This window comes from Gopherus evgoodei, chromosome 18, assembly GCF_007399415.2.
Source record: "Gopherus evgoodei ecotype Sinaloan lineage chromosome 18, rGopEvg1_v1.p, whole genome shotgun sequence".
In the NCBI taxonomy this organism is placed as follows: Eukaryota; Metazoa; Chordata; order Testudines; family Testudinidae; genus Gopherus; species Gopherus evgoodei.
The window spans coordinates 438,967-463,068 of NC_044339.1; the positions used below are offsets into that span (position 1 = coordinate 438,967).

The window sequence follows — 24,102 nt, forward strand, 5'->3', positions numbered from 1 at the left end:
GTGCAGATTACAATTCAAGTCAGATTTTTCACAGGAGGAATCCCAAAAGCAGAGTACGGGTTTCATTTCTTCTGTTTCACATCTGAGAAAACAGGATAGCACTTCCCCTGACAAGGACAAGGCACCAACATAAACATTTCCTGATGGACTACAGGCTCTATTTTATCTGCTAATGAAAGCAGAAAAAGCAACGTGCTTCAAAATCCCTACAAAAAGAGTCGTCAGGTGCAAAAAACAGTGTTGATTAACCTGAGAGCAGAAGTACCTGTCTTATCACCGTTCCAAGGAAAATTCTAACTTTTAATCGGCTCTGAAATAAGAGTGGGAAAGTTACATCTTAAGAATACTTAAGCCAAAATATATTCCATGATTAAAATGTAATACATGTCATAAGAAAAAAATAAAATAGAACCTCAAAGTTAGTGGAAAAATACCCTAGTCTATTTTGCACTGGTCACCATTGGCTATTGATTTTTATAATTCTTTTTGACAATATTCTTTACTCCAATTGGTAGCTGTAAGCAACAGAACAAACTGTAGTCACTGCTGGCTCAGAGTAAAAATAGAAACTTTATTTTTCCTTTAGATGGTGAAGGTAGTAGATACAGAGGAAAACAGCCTTCTGTGAAACCTGCTCCAACATTTCTGCCACTCATGCCCTTATTGGTCTCACTCACAAAACCCTTTTGCACATTGCTGGCAACTTCTACATATGTTGATGTAGATTTTGCACACTGCATGAATATAACCACTTTTTACGGGTTATTACAATAGCCACTACAGTCCTGTCTCCCAGATTATGTTTTTCAGCAATTTCTCTACATCAAACAGATTGCTTAAAAATAAACTAGTGTTTAGGGTTGGGATTGGCAACAGGAAAAGGAAGTAAAACAGTAATTATACTTGGGCTGAACAGTATTTAAAACTTTTTTCCCCAACTGGAACTGAAGTTTGAAATTCTTGGTATCAAATACGAATGACACTCCAAAAACTAAATGGGAAAATATTTGAAGCCACTTGAATTGCAAAGGCAGCTGTCCAGGGAGGAATAGAAATGCCTAGACTGTGCAATTGCCAATGGCCCTTTAATGCAGAAATAGAATGGAGTAAGCTTTGGCTGCTCTAGAATGCAGTGTTAGGGTCACTTCATCAGTGCAACAGCTGACCTATTCTCACCAGTTGGGTCAGCTGTATGATGGATTGGACTACACTAGAGAATCCTAGGATGGCAAAAGAATTATCACACCATCTTCCTCATTAGCTCTTTGCCCTCCCATCACCACCAGAAAAGAAGTTAAAACTAAAATAAATCAAACCCAGAACAAAACGCAAGAGTAGTTCAGAACCAGCTAGTCATGCATTTGTTTTGGGGATAGGGGTTGTAATGGAATGTTATATGTGCATTTTTTTAGTAATGGAGTGGTAATGGTCACTAGCAGAGCAGATGGCAAAAACTGCATACAGGATAGTTTAAAATAAAATAGTTCATGACCACAGAAAAATAGCTGACAACTGCAGACAAACTCTTCTTCATTATTTCCTCTAATGATGTGGCAAAATCCCTACAATTTTGTGAATTTTCAGCCAAATATTCTGAAAGTGTCATCCCTTTAAGTGTAAACCCAAATTCTTCCTGTCTAAATTCTGAAAGATCAGACCCTCCCAAACCATTCTTTCACCGTTTAACCTGGCAGAAACTGCCATGGTATCTCATGTTTTTAGTAAAGAAGCAATCAGTGCATTTCTGTAGATCAGTCAATAAAATCATGTGGTTAAAAAAAACACAACAAAAAATTAAACAGTGCCATTGGCACAATTGCCTGCAAGAAGGAGTACAGTTTGTTATATTGCTTACAATGCAGTATTTTATCCAGCCTCTTCCAGCCAGGGACCTGTAAACCGGATTCTGTTCCAAAACCTTCCTCCTCTTCCAGTTGTCTGTGCAATGTATTGGCACTGTTCTGCTGGGCTGTCAAAAAAACTGTTTTAGAGATGCAGCTCTTCAGTCAGGTTTTGCTCCAGTTCTAACCATGTAAATTTACTTTTGCTTTTCAACAATGAGAGATAAAGATGATGATCATACTTGTAGAGAAAAGATTTACCATCATCAGTATCCCACATTACTGATTAGAACAGGGGACTAAATGAAATGAGTTGGGGGTCTCTGCCCAGTTACAAATGTGCAGCTGTCCATGTCATAAAAACACTATCAAACCTGGAATTAGTTGGCTCTCTCAGCAAAGAGATCAAGGACTCAATAGGCCACAGAGACTAATCCTTCTCTGAATTCCCTAGAGGTGAAAGTTCCAGAAGAGGGTTAAGGCACAAGGCGGGGAGAGGCAGGGAAAGTGGGGGACACTTGCCCTGTATTATACCTGATTAAGAATGCCCTCTCAAAGACTTTCAGTTGCCACCCTTCAGCAGCATTCTACTCTAAAAAAAGAAGAGTGCTGGAGATGGTGCAGCAACTTTAGTGGTAACCCAAAATGTTACGACACAGGAGATGTGGATCTGCAAGGGACAGAGGGACTGCTGCTCCCTGGGCTAGCTGAGGCTTCAGGTACAGCGGAGGTGATCTACTCTGCCTCCAAAAGTAGGGATAAGCATTGATGCTGCAGGAGGGCCTCCTAGTATCAGATGGTATTGTACTACAAGCACAGATTTCCCAACATGAGGCTGGTTTCAGGGAGTCAGAGGCCTAAAATAGGAGAACAGTATTAAAATATGCATAAAAGGAGGATGATAGAGTCCAAAATTTGATCCAAAGGCCTTACCACAAAAAGATTCTGAGATTCAGAAACTCTATATAAAGCTGCAGGTACACATACATAGTGATATATTAAAGAGTTTGAACTGATCCAGTGGAAATGATTCAGGCAATGTTTCCTGAGCCACTGCAGACTGAGAGTGCTACTTTGGAGATTTAATTTCATTTACTGATCTTTGTTCTAACATTTTGTCAAATGTTTCTATAAAGAAAAAAAAAATGAAGCAAAGACAAAGACACTGATAATGAATCTAATTTCTAAAATGAGGAGAACCTGAGTGAGAATTCACTAAAAATAAATCATGCCATTGGGAAGTAGATAAGAATCTCTCCATCGCTTTCCTTTCATATAAGCTACCTTAAAAGAAACGTCTCCTAACATGAAAGGTTTTAAAAATGCAATAAAGATTTGCTGTTTGGAAATTGCTTCTAGAAGTCAATAAAACACTTTCCAGAGAAATGCTACTATACACACGGAGAGACACATAAAGGAGAGAGAAAGAACAGAAACTAGAGCAAAGAAGTGCTCCCTTACCGGAGAGCGGGTCTGAGGCTGTGTGTTCATTGTTTGAGAAGTTTGGGGGTACACCAATGTGGCTGGAGCTGCATTCTGCCCTGAGGGGTAAGCGGCCTGGCAAAGAACAGAGAAAAATGTTAATATACCAAATAATTTATTCAGAGAGAAGTAAATTAAAGGCACCAAAACACACTGTCAGATAAACTGGTGATTACTGTTGAGACAAGGTAGTTAAAATAGACAGATTCCTCTTCTGTTGATAAGAAATGCCTATCAATTTATTCATATGGTGCACAAAACACCACATTCATTTTCTTAAAATACCTCAGCAGAGGAGACCATGATTAGGGCTAAGATTTTGTCATGGATATTTTTAGTAGAAGTCAGAGACAGCTCACAGGTTTCAATGAATTTTTCTTTATTGCCCATGACATGTCCGTGACTTTTACTAAAAATATCCATGATAAAATGGGAAGGGGCTGGGCAGCTGCGGGGTGGTTGGGAGCTCCAGGGCCCCCACCACCTGTGGGGGCTCAGAGCTCCAGGGTCCCTCTGCCCCCCATGGTGGTGCGGAGCTGCAGAGAGTCCCTCTGCCCCTTCCCCGTGGTGGGAGCTGCAGGGATCTCCCCTGCCACCACCACAGAGGGGAACTGCGGGGATCCTCCCCATGGCGGCTGGGGTCTGTGGGGATCCCCCTGCCTCACCGCAGCAGAGAGCTGTGGAGATCCTCCTCCCACAGCTGGGTAGCTGCAGGGATCCCCCTGCCACTGCTGCAGCCAGGGAGCTGCGGGGGTCTCCCTGCCCAGTCATGGCAGCCAGGTTGCTGAAGTCACAGAGGTCTTTGGAAATCCTGGATTCTGTGACTTCCACAACCTCCATGGCAAAACTGTAGTCTTAATCATTATGAACAGTGTTTATCAATTTAAAAGCTCTGCATTGTTTGAATCCTCTGGTCCACATGCTGATTTTGATACAATTTACTATAAATTTCTGAGAAAACTTAGAATAACGATGTGCTGCTGACAAATGCTCCAAAATAAGACAGATGACAAAAAATTAAGTGGCATGCAACTACACCTCTACCCCAATATAATGCGGTCCTTGGAAGACAAAAAATCTCACCGCATTATAGGTGAGACCACATTATATCAAACTTGCTTTGGCTCTCCCTGTTCCTTGTTCCCTGACCGCTCCCTCCAGAGACCCCCATCCCTAATCACCCCCAGGACCCCACCCCTTACCCAACCCCCCTGCTCCCAGTCCCCTGACTGCTCCGACCCCTAGCCACAGCCCCCACCCCTTGACAGGCTCTCACCGGCAGCAGCAGGAAGCGGAGCAGCTCGGCCCCAGCCCGCTCCACTCCACTACTCCGCTTCCCGCCGCCAGTGAGTGTGGGGAGATTGGGGAAAGGACACCCCCTCACACACTCACCGGCAGTGGGAAGTGGAGCGATGCGACCCCAGCCTGCTCCACTTTCCTTGCCCCGGCCGTGTTGCTGGGGGGAGGGTTGGGGAAAGGTCCTGCACTCACCTGCGGCAGGAAGCAGAGTGCCACGGCTAGGAGCTGGCAGAGTGGAGCTGGCTGGGGCAGAGCTGCCGCAGCCGGTAAGAGCAGGGAGGTTGGGGAAAGGACTCCCCACTCCGCACTCACCGGCGGCGGGAAGTAGAGCAATACGGCCCCAGACTGCTCCACTCTCCTTGCCCAGGCCCCAGCCATGTGGCTGGGTGGAGGCGGAGAGGTCCTGCACTCACCTGCAGTGGGAAGCAGAGCAACGCAGCCCCAGTCTGCTCCATTCTGTTAACTCCTAGCTGCAGTGCTCTGCTTCCCATCGCAGGCGAGTGCAGGGAGGTTGGGGAAAGGACGGCCTCCCATACTCACCTACGGCGGGAAGCGCCATGGCTGGGAGTTAGCAGAGTGGAGCAGGCTCAGGCTCCGTTGCTCCTCTTCTGCTGCCGCCAGTGAGTGCGGGGGGATCCCCTCCCCGGAGCAACATGGCTGGGGACAGGGCAAGGGAAGCAGAGCAGGCTGCTCTCGGCCCCCCATCTGGGACTGTGGAGCCCCCAAAAGTGCCCCCCCCACAGCTCCTGCCTCCTAGACCCTGGGAGGTGGAGAGGGAGCCCCTGACTGCCCCCGAGACCCTCTGCCCCTTATCCAACCCCTCAGTCCCAGCCTGGCCCAGCACCCTTAACACACTGCTCAGAGCAGAGTGTCAGAGCTTTACCGCCTTGTATGCGAACCCGCCTTATATTAGGTTGCACTATGTCGAGGTAGAGGTGTAGTATAAGTCACTGTCCTTATAAAGAACAGGAGTACTTGTGGCACCTTAGAGACTAACAAATTTATTTGAGCATAAGCTTTCATGGGCTACAGCCCCACTTCATCGGATGCATGTAGTGGAAAATACAGTAGGAAGATATATATATATACACAGAGAACATGAAACAATGAGTGTTACCATACACACTATAAGGAGAGTGATCAGTTAAGGTGAGCTATTATCAGCAGGAGAGAAAAAGAACTGTTTATAGTGGTAATGAAAATGGCCCATTTCTAGCAATTGTCAAGGAGATGTAAAGAACTTGGGGGGGGGGGGAAGATAAGTATGGGGAAATAGTTTTACTTTGTGTAATGACCCATCCACTCCCAGTCTTTATTCAAGCCTAGTTTGATGGTGTCCAATTTGCAAATTAATTCCAATTCAGCAGTCTCTCACTGAAGTCTGTTTTTGAAGTTTTTTTATTGTAATATTGCAATGTTTAGGTCTGTAATCGACTGACCAGGGAGATTGAAGTGTTCTCCATCTGGTTTTTGAATGTTATAATTCTTGATGTCTGATTTGTGTCCATTTATTCTTTTACACAGAGACTGTCCGGTTTGGCCAATGTACATGGCAGAGGGGCATTGCTGGCACATGATGGCATATATCACATTGGTAGATGTGAAGGTGAATGAGCCTCTGACAGTGTGGCTGATGTGATTAGGTCCTATGACGGTGTCCCCTGAATAGACATGTGGACAGAGTTGGCAACGGGCCTTGTTGCAAGGATAGGTTCCTGGGTTAGTGTTTTTGTTGTGTGGTTGTGTGATGTGCAGATATAGACTAACACGGCTGCTACTCTGAAACCTGTCCTTATAAAGTGTTCAGAACATATCAAAATGACCTAAAGCTGTTATAGGCATATGGGGGCAGACCCGCTGCTGATATAAAGTTACACCAGCAGAGAATATGCCCAATGGTACTTATTTCAAAAGTAAGAGTAACTTGGAGTAGTACAGTTATGACAATTGTAGGTTTTTTACACTAGAAATTTCAGAACATTCTACTTAAAAACCTAAATTAAAAAAGCTTTACTTTATCATGTAATTTATTCTCCATCACTCACTCCTTAATAGATGTATTATATTGTTAAGCCATTTAATGATGACACTGCCCAACTGCAGCACTGCCACTGATAGATAATTATCAGCCTTACTATTATCAAAGCAGTTTTTCTTTTTTTCTCAGTTTTAAATTCCTTAATAAACTGTGATGCAAATCTGTTAATTAAAACACAACAACCTGCATTCATTATAATGCTGATGAAAACACTGAATTAAGAGCACAGATGACCTAAGTCCTATTGAATCACAGAAACTCTTAGAGCAGTGTTTCACAACTCGTGTGTTGCAACGAAGGGTGAATCACACAAGGGAATTAGGGGTCATGAGGGATCAAAAATTATATTACTATCTAAAGCAAAGAAAATTCACTACCCTATTCCTCACACACTCAAAAAAGATCAAGTGTTCTCCATCAGTTTCTCTAAACACACACAAATACATCATATAGGCTAATTGCTGTTACTGGATTTTTTTATTCTTTTCACATTTACTTTTTTAGTAAATGTAAGAGGGTAGAGAATTTTTTTACTTTGAATAAGGGATTGCCAAATTCCAAAGGCTGAGAAACACTGCCTAGAGCATACACAGTACTAATGCAAAGTTGCCCCCGCATGCCCTGCTAAAGTACCTCAACTTTGATCAACCTTCTCAGGGTCACCAGCAAATAGTTTCAGTTGCGATGATGATTTGTGATATGACCAGAGGTCAACAAATCATTTCACACAGGCCACCAAACAGCTATCATATGGTAACAACTTTCATTCACTACTAATCAAAGTCAATTTTGAATCAAGGTCTTGGAAATAAGAGGATACCTATCCCAAGCTGCCCAGCCTTCAAAATAAATGTTCTCTTTGCATTTCTGTGAGGATTGGGTTGCTTATTTGTTTCTCTCTAACAACTTAATGTTTAACATCATAATATTTAGCTCTTCAGTACCACTATCCCACACTGGGCAAACTTCACGGTCCACCGTAATAACATTATTTCTGAAATGGCCCCTCTAGCATGGCATCTGGGGCACTGTAAAGCACATTCAAGAACACAAATGCGACAATCTGTTTTAAAATCTCCATTATTTTTGGTATTTCCTGAAGATAGAGGTAGTATCACAAGGTACCATTATGAAGGGCATCAACGGCTGACTCTGAAGCTTTCAAGACTGGGAATGTCACAATGCACAGCCCAAGCAGGGAAGCACTTGTTATCACTCTTGAATAAGTACTTGGTTTGAGTCTCCCATGTGAATGGTTCCTCAGTGATGACTATCTCTATGCCAAATTGAGACTTTCAAATTACAGCCATTTCGGTTAGTTTAAGGCTCACTATGATCCATGTTCAGCTGAAGATTTCAAAGGGAATGAATCAGAATATAAGTAAGGAGCGAAGTACAGACAATTACTGTTTTGTAAAATTTTGAAAATATCTATTGTGTGTGTTTTAATGGGCACATTAAAAAATAAAATTTGTGAAGTGCTTAAAAACTTAAGTAGCATTTTTTTGCATGTGGAATTCCTGTGAATTCATGGTGCAAGCTGCAGCAATTCTAAAGGAGCCACTTCTGGTCTCTATATTCAACACTCTAAATATTGAAATTCATGAGTAGGTCGACAAAAGCAATAAAGAAAAGTCTGCTTCAATCCCCACTGTGATGCCTGAAGGATGGGTTTAGGGGCACTAGCCCTCAACCACTGCTCAGTGCATCTGAACAACGGATTTAAATGATCAGACTAAGGCCATGTCTACATTATAGCCTATGTCAGCAAAATTTATGTTGCACAGGGATGTGAATATTCTACCACCCCTACCCATCCCCCGCAACATAGCATAGTCCCTTACAAAATAAAATGGGTTTAATGGTGTGCAGTCTGTGTCTGATGAACTAATAAAACTGATGATAAACATGGAGGGAATTGTTTAGTAAATTTCCCTACGGTCAAAATGAACTTTAAGTCACTTTGCTGGCCCCGCAATGCATTCCAAGTTAAATTCAAACTTTTGTCCTTTTCTTCCAAACTCTTCACCATGTAGCCACTGCCTGCATCTCAGACCTGGTCTTCCTTTTGCAATTCTCACCCTACCTACTCTGCTCTCTCTGTGTCACCATCCTCTCCTCTTTGTCTTTGACTAATTTTTGAGGCTTCCACTTTTGCTAGGAAGGTAGGGCTATCAAGCGATTAAAAAGATTAATCATGATTACTCATGCTGTTAAAAATAGAATACCATTTAAATATTTTGGGATGTTTTCTACATTTTCAAATTTACTGACTTAAATTACAACACAGAATACAGTGCTTACTTTATATTTATTTTTAATACAAATATTTGCTCTGTAGAAAACAAAACAATAGTATTTTTAGGGCTGCATTCTGTGTTGTAACTGAAATCAAAATGTATATTCATTTGTTACAAATATTTGCACTGTAAAAATGATAAAACAAAAGGAACAGTATTTTCCAATTCACTCATACAAGTACTGTAGTGCAATCTGTTTGTCATGAAAGTGCAACTTACAAATAAATATAGATTTTTTTTTGTCACATAACTGCACTCAAAAACAAAACAATGTAAAACTTCAGAGCCTACAAATTCACTCAGTCCTACTTCATGATCAGACAATTGCTAAGAGAAATAAGTTTGTTTACATTTACAAAAGATAATACTGTCCTCTTCTTATTTCTAGTGTCACCCAGAAGTCAGAACAGGCATTTCCATGGCACTTGTGTAGCCAGCACTGCAAGGTATTTATGTGCCAGATATGCTAAACATTCGTATGCCCAGGGTGGGTTCAAAGATGTTTTGCGCCCTAGGCGGAACTTCCACCTTGTCCCCCTCCCCGAGCCCTGTGGCAGCTCTCCGCCGCCCCCCTGCCCTAAGGTGCCCCCCCGCAGCAGCTCCCCCACTCCGCCCTGAGGTGCCCCCCCCACAGCAGCAGCTCCTTCCGGCCTGGGGAGCCATGCGGCAGCTCTCCACTCCAGCTCACCTCTGGTCCGCCTCCTCCTCGAGCACACCGTCACCCCTCCATTTCTCCCGCCTCCCAGGCTTGTGGCGCCAATCAGCTGTTTGGCACCGCAAGCCTGGGAGGGGAAGAAGCAGAGCGGGGCAGCATGCTCAGGGGAGGAGGCGGAGCAGAGGTGAGCTGAGGAAGGGAGGAGTTCCCCTGCGTGCCGCCCCCCCTCTACTTGCTGCAGGCGGCCCTCCCCGCGCCTCCCGCCCCAGGTCCCTCCGCCTAAATGCCGACGACAACCGGGGCAGCCGAAGATCCGGCCACCGTGGTCGCCGCCGAAGGACCCGAAATGCCGCCCCTCAAATGCTAGTGCCCTAGGCGACCGCCTAGGTCGCCTGATGGGTTGCACTGGCCCTGCGTATGCCCCTTCATGCTTCGGCCACCATTCCAGAGGACATACTTCTATGCTGATGACGCTCCTTAAAAAAATAATGCATTAATTACATTTGTGATTGAAGTCCTTGGGGGAGAATTGTATGTCCCCTGCTCTGTTTTACCCATATCCTGCCATATATTTCACATTACAGCAATCTCAGCTGATGACCCAAGATTTGTTGTTCATTTTAAGAACACTTTCACTGTAGATTTGACAAAATGCAAAGACGGAACCAATGTGAGATTTCAAAAGATAACTACAGCACTGGACCCAAGGTTTAAGAATGTGAAGTACCTTCCAAAATATGAGAGGGACAAAGCGTGGAGCATGCTTTCAGAAGTCTTAAATGAGGAACACTCTGATTCGGAAACTACAGAATCTGAAGCACCAAAGAAGAAAAATCAACCTTCTGCTGGAGGCATCTGACTCAGAGAATGAAAATTAACGTGTCAGTCTGCACTGCTTTGGATTTCTATCAAGCAGAACCTGTCATCAGCATGGATGCAGGTCCCCTGGAATGGTGGTTGAATCATGAATGGACATATGATTTTTTAGCATATCTGGCATGTAAATACATTGCAACGCTGGCTACAACAATGCCACGAGAACGCCTGTTCTCACTTTAGGTGACTTTGTAAACAAGAGGCGCACAGCATTATCTCCTACAAATGTAAACAAACTTGCTTGTCTGAGCGATTGGCTGAACAAGAAGTAGGACTGAGTGGACTTGCAGGCGCTAAAATTTTACATTGTTTTATTTTTGAATGTAGTTTTTTGTACATAATTCTACATTTGTAAGTTCAACTTTCATGATAAAGAGATTACACTACAGTAGTTGTATTAGGTGAATTGAAAAATACTATTTCTTTTGTTTTTTTTATATTGCAAAATATTGTAATAAAAAATAAATATAAAATGAACACTGTACACTTGTATTCTGTGTTGTCCTTCAAATCAATATATTTGAAAATGTAGAAAACATCCAAAAATATTTAAATAAATGGTATCATATTATTGTTTAACAGTACGATTAATCCTCCAATTTGTTTAGGTCACTCTTGGACCTACCCCTACCCTCCAGCGTATCTACCTCTCCCCCCAGCTTAGTGTCAGCCATGAACTTGCTGAGGGTGCAGTTAATCCCATCAGCCAGATCATTAATAAAGATGTTGAACAAAACTGTCTCCAAGACCGACCCCTGCGGCATTCTGCTTGATACCGGCTGCCAATTAGATATCAAGCCGTTGATCACTACCTGTTGAGTCCGATAATCTAGCCAGCTTTCTATCCATCTTATAGTCCATCCATCCAATCCATACTTTTTTAACTTCCTGGCAAGAATACTGTGGGAGACCGTATCCAAAGCTTTGCTGAGTCAATATATATCACATCCACCTCTTTCCCCATATCCGCAGAGCCAGATATCTCATCATAGAAGGCAATCAGGTTGGTCAGGCGTGACTTGTCCTTGATGAATCCATATTGACTGTTCATTATCACCTTCCTCTACTCTAAGTGCTTCAAAATAGTTTCCTTGAGGAACCTGCTCCATGACTTTGTTGGGGACTGAAGTAAAGCTGTAGTTCCCCGGGTTCACTTTCTTCCTTCTTTTTAAATACAGGCACTATATTTGCCTTTTTCCAATCATCTGAGACCTCCCCCAATTGCCACGAATTTTCAAAGATAATGGCCAATGGCTCTGAAATCACATCAATCACAGGCTCTGCAACTCCCTCAGCATCCCTGGATGCATTAAATCTGGACCCATGGACTTGTGCATGTCCAGCTTTTCTAAATAGTCCTTAACCTGTTCTTTCACCACTGAGGGCTGCTCAACTCCCCCCTATACTGCGTTGCCCAGTACAGCAGTCTGGGAGCTGACATTGTCTGTGAAGACCGAGGCAAAAAAGCATTGAGTACGTTGGCTTTTTCCACATCATCTGCCTGTTCAATAAGGGCCCCACACTTTCCCTGACCACCTTCTTGTTACTAACATACCTGTAGAATCCCTTCTTATTACCCTTCACATCCCTTGCTAGCTGCAACTCCAATTGTGCTTTAGCCTTCCTGATTACATCCCTGCATGGTCTAGCGATATTTTTATACTCCTCCCTAGTCATCTGTTCAAATTTCCACTTCTTGCTAGCTTCCTTTTTGAGTTTAAGCTTACTGAAGATTTCACTGTTAAGCCAAGCTTGTCACCTGCCATATTTGCTATTCTTTCTGTACATCAGGATGGTTTGTTCCTGCATCCTCAATAAGGCTTATTTAAAATACAGTCAGCTCTCCTGGACTCCTTTACCCCTCATATTAGCTTCTCAGGGGATCATGCCCATCAGTTCCCTAAGGTAGTCTAAGTCTGTTTTTCTGAAGTCCAGGGCCTGTATTTTGCTACTCTCCTTTCTTCCTTTTGTCAGGATCCTGAACTCAACCATCTCATGGTCACTGCTGCCTAGGTTGCCACCCACTTCTACTTCCCCTACCAATTCTTCCCTGTTTGTAAGCAGCAGATCAAAAGGCACATGGCCCCTAGTCGGTTCCTCCTGCACTTGTACCAAGAAGTTGTCCCCAATACTCTCCAAAAACTTCCCAGATTGTCTGTGCATTGTTGTACTGCTCTCCTAGCAGATGTCAGGGTGATTGAAGTCACCCATTAGAACCAGGTCCTGTGATCTGGAACCAGTTAGTTGTCTGAAGAAAGCCTCGTCTACCTCATCCTTCTGATCCGGTGGTCTATAGCACATGCCCACCACAACATCACCCTTGTTGCTTTAGCCTCTAAACTTAACCTAAAGACTCTGAACAGGCTTTTCTCCAGTTTCATACTGGAGCTCTGAGCAATCATACCGCTCTCTTACATACAATATAACTCCTCCACCTTTCCTCCTGTGCGTCCTTCCTGAACAGTTTATACCCATCCATGACAGTTCTCCTGTCATGTGAACTGCCCCACCAAGTTTCTGTTATTCCAATCACATCGTAGTTCCTTGATTGTGCCAGGACTTCCAATTCTTCCTGCTTGTTTCCCAGGCTTCTTGCGTTCGTGTACATGCATCTAAGATAACTAGCTGATTTCCCTACTTTCTCAGTATGATTATAGTATGAATCAGGAGGCTTCTCGTCTTGTACCCTCCTCCCTGTGTTTCCTCCTGGTATCCCACTCCCAAACTTACCTCTGGGCTTAGGTCACAATCCCCCAGTGAACCTAGTTTAAAGCCCTCCTCACTAGGTTAGCAAGCCTGCCTGAAAAGATGCTCTTCCCTCTCTTTGTTAGGTGGATCCCATCTCTTCCTAGCAATCCTTCTTCCTGGAACAACATTCCATGGTCGAAGAATGCAAAGCCCTTTCTCCAACACCACTTGCGTAACCATGCATTTACTCCCACAGTTTGACAGTCCCTACCTGGGCCTTTTGCTTCAACAGGGAGAATAGACGAGAACATGACTTGTGCATCAAACTCCTTTATCCATCTTCCCAGAGCCACGTAGTCTGCAGTGATCTGCTCAAGGTCATTCTCAGCAGTATCACTGGTGCCCACATGGAGAAGTAGGAAGGGGTAGTAGTCCAAGGTCTTGATCAGTCTTGGCAAACACTCCGTCACATCTTTTAAGACTCCGTATTGCTCTTTTAAGACTTCTGATAGCATGCTTCACACCTCATCCCTCTCAGATTTTGGAAGGCACTTCAGATTCTTAAATGTTGGGTCGAGTGCTGTAGCTATCTTTAGAAATCTTACATGGGTACGTTCTTTGCATGGGTCATCATCCGAGACTGCTATAACACTAAATATATGACAGAATATGGATAAAACAGAACAGGAGACATACAATTCTCCTCCAAGTAGTTCAGTCACAAATTTAATGAATACATTATTTTTTTAAACAACCGTCATCAGCTTGAAAACATGTCCTCTGGAATGGTGGCCAAAGCATGAACGGGCATACAAATGTTTAGCATACTTGGCATGAAAATACCTTGCAATGCCAGCTACAAACTCACAATGCCAACACCTTTTCTCATTTTCAGGTGACATTGTAAATAAGAAGTGGGCAGCATTCTCCCCCATAAATGTAAACAAACTTGTTTGTCTGAGTGATTGGCTGAACAAGAAGGACCGAGTGGACCTGTAGGCAAGTTTTACATTGTTTGGTTTTTGAGTGTAGTTATATTTCTAAGTTTCACTTTCACAATAAAGAGATTGCATTACAATACTTGTATGAGGTGAATTGAAAAATACTTATAATTTTTACAGAGCAAATACTTGTAATAAAAAATAATATAAAGTAGGCACTGTACACTTCATATTCAGCGTTGTAACTAAAATCAATATATTTGAAAATGTAGAAAAACATCCCAAATATTTAATAAATTTTAATTGGTATTCTATTGTTTAACAGTGAGGCCACGTCCACGCTACAGAGTAAAATCGAAATTAATAAAATCGATTTTATAAAACAAGTTTTATAAAATCGATTTTACGCGTCCACACTAGGGCACGTTACTTCGGTGGTGTTAGTCCATGGTCCCAGGCTACCATCGATTTCCGGAGCAGTGCACTCTGGGTAGCTCAGTAAAAGAATGGGACCAATAACTTCGATTTCCGTCCACACTAACCCTAAATCGATATAGTAATATCAATTTTAGGGTTACTCCTCTCGTTGAGCAGGAGTACAGAAATCGATTTTAAGACCCCTTAAAATCGATTTTAAGTGCCTTGTAGTGTGGACGGGTACAGCGTTAATCGATTTAATGCTGTTTAAATCGATTTAACGCTGTAGTGTGGACCAGGCCTGAGAGTAAAACTGCGAGTAATCACAGGGTGGATAAAATCGATGATTTGTTAAAAATCGGATTTTCTTTATTTAAATTGGATTTTGTTGATAAAATGCTTTTTGAAGAAAACACCTATCTAAAGATAATTTTAATTAAGATACATTATAGCTCAAAGATATCTCACCATGGAATAGCGATTATAAATTTTAATTCTATAGTATGAGACAATATATTCTTGTAATGCTTAAGAAAAGTTTTATGAATGAGTTTCAATAGTCCATGGATTAGGGATCCAATTTTATGGGGTTCCAGGGGCTTCTGTATAGATTATTTAGGTTAATATTTCTATCCACCCAATGGGACTCAGTGCTCAGTCTAGAAGATACCATCAGAGATGCTTAGTTTTGCAGTTCTCAAACTGTAGATTTGTGTCTCCAGAGATAACAAGCTTGTTAACAGCAAAATTGTTTTTAAATAAATAAATAAATATAGAGAGGTGAGAAATAACAGACCTCAACAATATTGTCCCTCTGCAAATTTGCATACATAGAGTCAATCTCTTATCTCTAAAAGTGCATAGTTTCAAAAAGCTCAATAAAAAGATGATTGCTGGGGGCAGAATAGATCTGGACAAGGAGAAGAAGTCTGGAGATAAATGTGAGAAGGGAGGAACAAGCAGTAGAAACAAAAGTGAAATTGTTTGAGCAGCATATTCCACAAGTCTTGAGATCTTTCTGAGCACAGCCTTCATTTATTTGAGATCTACCATACCATTCTCTCACTAGAAGGGAAAACATATAATGGCAGCAGGACATAAGAGAGACCATTTGGGAATATTTTAATTAAGTTCCTCTACCTGTGGGTAACAGGCATGCGTGCAAAATGCAAACAGTGCAACAAAGAAATGCAAGGCCTGGTTGCCTGAATGAAACAAAATCGTGAGAAGTGCTCCTTCAAGCTGCGTTGAAGATGACGAAAGGAACGTGTCTGTACATGCAGGACCTTCAGGTTGGTAAAAAAAAAATTATTTCATACTTCTTTCTTAAGGACTGCCTGTCTTCCTGCTGGACTATTCTTGAATTCTCATGTTTGAGCAAAAAATATAGCTGTTACTCTATCATTTTAGATGAAGTTGTAATAAAAAATAAATAGCTGAAATAGGCAGATCTTCCTTTACAAATTCACCTTGAAAGTAGTACTGAGTGTCAGTAAATAGAATAAGTAATACTAAATGAGCAGTATGGTAATAATAATTAAATAACTGCATTGACTTATTTTGTTTAGGAGAATCCTTCCTCAACATACAGGATTCTGAAGACTATCCACCTTCAAAATCACCATCATTTTCTATAGTTTCAGAGTCATCTGCCAATGATAGTGTTTCAGCCACATCATGTATGTCACAGAGCCACAGTATATACGTCTGTTAGTCTATAAAGTGCCACAGGACTCTCTGCTGCTAGTATATCGCCTGTAGAAAAAAGCAAAAAAAAATCTCCATCATCCAGAAACAACCATAGATAAGTTTTTTATAAGAACCAGCAGATTACAAAAAGAGGTAATTGATTAAAAAAATGCCCGGTTTGTTTATGCAACAAACTCTCCTTTCCGTATGATTGAGACCCCATACTTCATTAACATAGCTCAGCCATTAAGACCAGGATACAGTCCACCCAACAGAGCAGATATCACAGGCAAATTGCTGGATAAAGTATATGAAAGAAAAATTGAGCAGTGTGCAAAAGGTCTAGAGGGTGAAATTGTTAACCTGAGTCTTGATGGGTGTAGTGAAGTCCACAATGTTCCTGTTGTATGTGCTTGTGTGACAACAGAAGGGAATGTCTTCATTACAGAAACAATTGATACATCAGGAAGCAGCTTACTTACAGAAACAATTGACACATCAGGAAATGCACACACAGCAGGAGGGGATGGATAGCTCTGTGATTTGAGCATAGGCCTGCTAAACCCAGGATTGTGAGTTCAATCCTTGAGTGCGCGATCTCGGGCAAAAATCTGTCTGGGGATTGGTCCTGCTCTGAGCAAAAAATAGAGTTGTTACTCTATTATTAATGTCTGTCTGGTGATGTTCTCCTCCTGAGGTTCCTTCCAATCCTGATATTCTATGAATACTTACAAGAAGTAGCAATAACTACTATAGCAAAAGCTATAACAAACCGTGAAAAAACATTCAAATGTCAAGTATGCAGCTTGGTCACAGACAATGCTGCAAATGTATCCAAGATGAGAAGAAATTATTTAGAAGAGAGTGAAGAGAGTCCCAAGCTAATAACATACGGTTGCAGTGCTCATTTGATGCACCTCCCTGCCAAAGATTTTAGTGTTCCAGAAATAAAGGCTAATGTTGAAATTGCAAAATGCTTCTGTAATAACCACTTTGCAGGAGGGAAAAAGTGGGATAAACCAAGCTAACTCTCCCACAAGATGTGCAATGGAACTCAGTAGTGGACTGTTTTGAGCACTGTATCAAGAACTGGCCTAATCTGATAACAGTTTGTGAACAAAATTGTGAAAAAACAGATGGCACTGTCACAGCTAAAGTTCTCAACATTGGGCTTAAGAGACATGCTGAGTACCCTGAAGCCTATTTCTGTAGCCTTGAACAAAAATGCAGGGAAATAGCTGTTTTATTGCTGATGCTGTTGAAATTTGGAAGGAACTGAATGCGATCTTAAAAAGAGAAATATGCAATGACAGAGTTAAATTACAAACATTAAAAAAACAAATGGGACAAGCACTATCTCCAGCTCATTTTCTTGCAAATATTCTCAATACTCGGTACCAGGGTCAAACCTTAACAGCTGAAAAAGAGGAGTTGTCTATGACATAGACATCCGACAATCATCCCTCCATGATGCCAACTATAATAAACTTCAGAGCTAAGGGTGAACCATTCAAGAAATATATGTTTGCTGATGATCTTTTAAATAAAGTCACACCAGTGAACTGGTGGAAGTCACGTAAGCACTTGAATTCAGAGACTGCTGAAGTGATAATCTCACTTTTAACAGCAGTAGCTTCTTCTACCAGTGTAGAAAGAATACTTTCTTCCTTTGGACTAATTCATTCCAAATTGAAAAATCATTTGGGATCTGAAAAAGCAGGAAAGCTTGTTTTTCTTTTCCAGATTATGAGCAAACAGGAAAATGAAGGTGAAGACAACGGAGTTAGCTGCAGAAGCCAATATTTTAAGTTTCTCATGTTGACCTTCCTGACATAGTCGATTTAATTTTTTTTAAATATTTCATTTAACTATTTTAGTTAAAACCAGTTTTAACAAAAACAAACCTGAATGTTTAACTTGAACAAACAAATTTCAATGTTTAACTAAATTCAAAAATTCATATGCTTGTATTGTTAAAATATTATATGTTTGCTGTTGAAGAAAAAATCCAGAATACATAACATTTTTGTTTTAGTTAAATAAAACAATTTAAATGTCTGTCTGGTGATGTTCTCCTCCTAATACAGCATAGAAAGAAAATCCTCCAAATATTAATGGTTAACCTGTTGAATTGGAGATATTTATGAAGTCATTGGGAGGTGAAATATCTGCTTCAATTACCTTTGTTAAATGAACTAGCCAAACAATCATTCATTTTCTGATATAGCTGCAAAACTAATCTGAAAAGTTTTCAAAATAAATCACTTTAAAAATGTATAGTGTGTACCTTCTAAAATCAAACCTAAATCTATCTCTGAGTTGTGAAGAATGTGTTTTCCAACAAGAATGCACTTTTATGTAGAAATCCATGATTAAATTGAGTCTTCCTGACTAGATTTAATACATTAATTTAAATTTAAATTAAATCCACCCTGATTAATCACAATTAGTTTTTTAAACCTGATTAATTTTTTGAGTTAATCATGTGAGTTAACTGTGATTAAATCAACAGCCCTACTGGAAAGCCTTCCCCCAACATGCCACTGTCCTCATCTCATCCAAATCCCTCCTCAGAAACAACTTCTGTTTTCTCACATATGAAACATGAAGAAATAGAAAGTTAGTATAAACAAAACAAAACCACCCAGGTGTGTCTGTGCCTTTCTGCATAATCATGAGATCTTACTGTCACCCTTGTCTTTAATCTCCCCTACATTACTGTGTCATTCAAATTTAGACTCTATGCTCTCTGAGGCAAGGACCACATCTTACTTTGACACAGTGCCTAGTACATATTTGCATACCAAGAAATCCATAACAATAATATGACTTCAGAATGATTACCTTTCAGTAGCGTCTTTCAGGAGAAGACGCTGGGACTGTGACAGAGAAAACCATAATTAGAGGGGACGCTGCAAATTAAACATGAAAGGCCAGATTCTCTGTTGCTCCTTTCCTGTGTTGAATGTAGGAAACAAGCAGGGAATAATTTTATGCTACCTATACATCTCCCAAATTCTGGCCTGAGCCAGGGCCTCAACATTTCTTTTTTCACCCCAGTGTAAAATTCCTCCTTAATGTTCCTGCTGGTAAAAAATTAATTAAAAATATGCACAAATATTTTACGTAAAGAATCTGAGTACCTGGTGCCTCAACTTAGTAAATTTCCGTTTCTGACTCATAAGGCAATGGGGGTAACTTGAGAGTAAGCGAAAGTATTCCTATCTCAAACATAGCTAGAGATACCTGCCTCTACAATACTTCCAGATTCTGCTGTCCCAGGGATCAAGCTTCAGATAAGAACTCTGATCTCCCAGTGGGTGACAGCCTCAGTGACATTATAAGAAAAATAACTTGTAACTGCAATGCTCCTATTACATAATTAAACAAACAGGATCATCTACCAACAACAACTGGTTTTCATGTTACTCTAGAGTCACCCAGATACATTAAAATTTCACCTTTCAGAAAACAGCTGATGATCCAGAAGGGAATGCATAACACTGAGTTTATCATTGGGTCTTTGTTGCAATTTAGAAACTCCTGAGCTGCATCCAGCAGTACTAGGATGCTGACAGGGCCCCCAAAGCAAATAAGACCTATTTCCATATTCAGGGTGCAGGAAGTCTTATAAATCTGTGTGCGGAGTAACAAACATTCAACACTGTAAAATGGCTTTGATAAAAGTTGCATTCTAATTAGATAACTAGGCTTCTAAACCCAAATTATCTTCCTACAAATTTCCACATTGGGGACTATGATGCCTCTCTACAACTGATCATGATGCCAGTCCACAAAATATACACTTTAAATTTTTTTATTAAATAATTATATGATCGTTTTGAAATGTATATCACCCTTCTGATACATATACCTCTTTTTCCATGGGACCACAGCTACATATGCTGATTGTGATGGGTTCTCCCCAGGGTGCTACCAGGAACTAGGGTACCACTGAGCCTGCCTGACCCACCAGCCTGGGCTTCCTTCACACACTGCATTGCTGTGACAGGGCCTCAAACCCCATCCAGTACACATACAAGTACAGACACACCCAGCTGCAGCTACACACATGCTGAGATCAGCTCTACTTGGGAAGGCTCAGCTAAGGCACCTTTCAGTTCCTAAACTGCGCAACCCCTCTCTGGAGTGTAAACTCAAAATTATATTGTCTTGCATTGCACAGAGAACTGTACAGTGTAAGCTCATGAAATTCACTCCCCCCCACACAATGTGGAGAGGAATATACACAGCTTTCGGCCCTAAGTTGTGATTTCCACACAGTGGTTTTAGACAAAATAAAACAAGTTTATTAATTACAAAAGATAGATTTTAAGTGATTATAAGTGACAGCAAACAGATCAAAGCAGATTACGTAGCAAACAAACAAAAAACGCAATCTAAGCTTAATATACCAAAGAGATTGGATATGAGTAGGTAATTCTCACCCTCATTGTTGATTTAGGCAGTTTTCAGAGATTCTTGAGAGCAAACTGCACTTGCTTGCTAATTAAAAGACCAAGCATTCCTTTCACAGGCTAGCCTGCATTCACCCTTCTCCCCTAGTCCAGTCCTTGTTCCTCAGATCTTTCCAGAAATCATCTTGGGTGGGGAGTCAGTGAAGAACCATGATGATGTTGCTCCCTTGCCTTAAATAGCTTTTCCGTATGGTGGGAACCCTTTGTCTCCCTTCTTGGTTCCCACGCCTGATCAGTGGAAAAACACTGGTATTCCAAGATGGAGTCCAGTACCAGGTGACTTGCTCACATGCCCCTGTAGGGACACAGTAGCCACGATTCAGAGGTTGTTTGTAGTGTCCTGAGAAAGACTCCCTGGTGGAAGATTAGCATCTTCTCAGACCTATTGTTCTCCCCAATGGCCCTTCTCAGCCAACCATCTAAGCTGATTGCATTCTGCCTAGTCAGCATTCCCCAGGTGTAAACACTTTTCTAACAGATGCATAGACAATAGTTCTAATTTCAGATACAAACATGATACATGCATACAAATAGGATAATCATATTCAGTGATTCATAACCTTATCAATGATATCTTACATGACCTATCTTGCATAAAATACATCATAGTTATGCCATAATCATAATAATATTAGGATGAAAAATATGCGGCATAATGCCACACTGATATCACATACAAAAGTGGGGAATGTCTTTGGCAGATCTTGTAGGCTACCCTTCCCCTTTTCTCACGCCCCCTTTCTATCCACTATTTTCCTCCTTGCCTTCCCTGATAACTTCTCTCCTTATCTCATGTACTTTTTGGGGAAACACCCAAATTCCCAAAGCACGGGCTGCATCCTGGCTTGTGAATAAAACACTAATAACTCTCTGCTGCTGCCAAGGTCCCAAACTGTAATACATTAGGCCCTTTGATATTGATTCGTCTCTGCAAAGGCAGCAATGTAGATAATAGACTTTGCTTGTTTAAAACCTCTTTTGGTTATTTACAGCAGAGCAGCATCATTATGTAATTTTAAAAAGTGACTGTTTATCTTCACAGAGACAACTGAAGAGTTACATCAATATCAAAGGTCAGTAGCAACATCATATCATGAAGTTTCAGACAGTGACTGAGGTACCAATTTGGGATTCTCTGCTATTTGCCTAAAAAAGACAGGTGGGGAAAAGACTACGACCTGGCAGTTGATCAGCAGAGGCAGGGAGAGGGCAAAGATAAAGCAAGGGAGAGTCGGGCTGAAAGCAGAACACATATTTTATAAATCACATATCCACTGATCCCCACAATGTCATCAACATATAGGCTCAGGTACCTAGAAAAACAAAGATTGGAAGTGGAAACTAAATAGGCCAAAACAAGAGTCATTTGATGGGTCACATGCATCCAAACCATGCCTGCTTTTGCAAAACAAGGAACAAAACACAAATGACAATATGTACCAATTTCCCCATCTCCTCCAAATATCCCCAATTTTGCCCAATTCTACCAGGTGCTTTTACTTGTTTTTAATTTAAAAGGCTAGATTTCTATCTATTCCACCTAACTAAGAATTTCTAATGTGCCCCATCAACGTGGTACCCAGATAACAATATTCAATGGAAACAGAGCGTGCCAGTATAATAATTAATGAAAATACACTGGCCCTTTAAAACCAAAGGCAAATAAAGCAGTACCAACAGAGCTTGCAGCCCTTCTAGTCCACCATTAGGAAGGTGGAGTTCCTTTCTGATGCTCTAGAGCAGGGGAAGGTAAACTTTTTGGCCTGAGGGCCACACAGCATTTCACAAATTGTATGGAGGGCCGGTTAGGGGAGGCTGTGCCTCCCCAAATGGCCAGGCAGGGCTCAGCCCTGTCCCTGCTTCTTGCCCCTTGATGTCACCCCCCTCCTGGGACTCCTGCCCCATCCAACCCCCCCGTTTCCTGATGGCCCCCCCCAGGACCCTTGCCCCATCCACACACCCCCACTTCCTGTCCCCTGACTGCCCCGGACACCCCACCCGATTCCCCCCCGGCGCCTCATCCAATCCCTCCTCTCACTCCTGACTGCCCCCCCAGGACCCCTGCACCCATTCAACCCAGTTCCCCGCCATGACCCCTATCCACACCCGAGCCCTGACAACCCCCCCAAACTCCTCCGCCCTCTACCCACCCCTCCTGCTCCCTGCCCCCTTACCATGCTGCCATGAGCACCGGTAACTGGCGGCACAGCTGTGACTGGAGCCAGCAACACCACTGCGCAGTACATAGCACTGTGCTGCCCAGAGAATTGCGCCAGTGGCCCGGTGCACTGAGGCTGTGGGGAAGGGGAAACAGCAGGGGAGGGGCCGGGGGCTAGCCTGCCGGGCCAGGAACTCAGGGGCCAGGTAGGAGGGTCCCATGGGCCAGATGTGGCCCACAGGACAGTCTGTCCACCTCTGCTCTAGAGTGTCCCAAAATTGTGCAGTGTTCATCTTATTTCTTTCATTTGCCCTTGAAGTTGCTGTTCTAGAAAACTAGATGGCCTACGTCCTAAGACACGCATCTGTGTCAGCAGGCTAGATAATTGGTGGCAGAGCATAATTCAACCCAAAATGCACTTGGAGATTCTCTGTCTGGAGACTGCCTGACTTTTAACTCTTTCAGTTACTGCAACAAGCAGTCTGGGGTATTTCCTGATTGGTCCTTTCCTCTGCAGGTAGATGGTCAAGACCTGACGTGCCTCAAGGGAGTGGAGTTGTCGCTCCTCTTCTGAAGCATGTGGCTTTGGGAAGAAAACAGGTAAGTGAATGGATTGATTAATGTGAAACTGGAAGATGACCTTTGACAGAAATTTGGGATGCAGGAGCAGGAAGACTTTATCTTTATGGGAATTTGTGAAAGGAGGGTCCGCCATCATGATCCCAAGTTCACCTACCCTTTTTGCTGAAGTGATAGCAACAAGGAAGGTGACTTTCATAGAAAGGAGGGACACAGAGCACAATGCCAGCAGTTGGAAGGGCAGTTTCACAAATATGGACAGAACCAGGTTGACATCCCACTGGGGAGCAATGGGCTGTACAGGAGGGCAGGGTCTAATGAGGCCTTTCCAAAACCTAGAAGTCAACAGGTGTGTAAAGACAGAGTTCCCTTCCACGGGGGTGGGAGGGGATGGAAGGTGCTAACTGCTGCTAGGTGGACCTTAAGAGAGTTGAAGGCAAGACTCGATGCCTTCAAGGACAGGAGATAGTCCAGGAAGAGGGAAATCCTCACCACTTCTGGGGGAAGTCCCGATTGTTGGGCCCAGAAGGCGAAACATTTCCACTTGGCCCAGTAACATCTAGTGAATTCTTTCCTACTGGTAGACAGGATATTTTGCACTTGTGATGAACATGGCCACTCTAGAAAAGATGCCCATCCAAATGCCATGTTATGAGGTGAA

General features: G+C 42.2%; 1 protein-coding gene across 3 annotated transcripts in view; it reads right to left on the reverse strand.

The window, feature by feature from the left end:
* Positions 1-24,102, reverse strand: part of EIF4G3 (eukaryotic translation initiation factor 4 gamma 3) — a 513,419-nt gene that overhangs the window by 216,939 nt on the left and 272,378 nt on the right. For all 3 annotated transcript variants that reach the window (XM_030537664.1, XM_030537665.1, XM_030537663.1), the window contains 2 exons: positions 3,303-3,398; positions 1,856-1,969 (listed from right to left, as the gene is read on the reverse strand). In XM_030537664.1, coding sequence (XP_030393524.1) covers positions 1,856-1,969; positions 3,303-3,398 — 210 coding nt within the window. The remainder of the gene's footprint in view (positions 1-1,855; positions 1,970-3,302; positions 3,399-24,102) is intronic.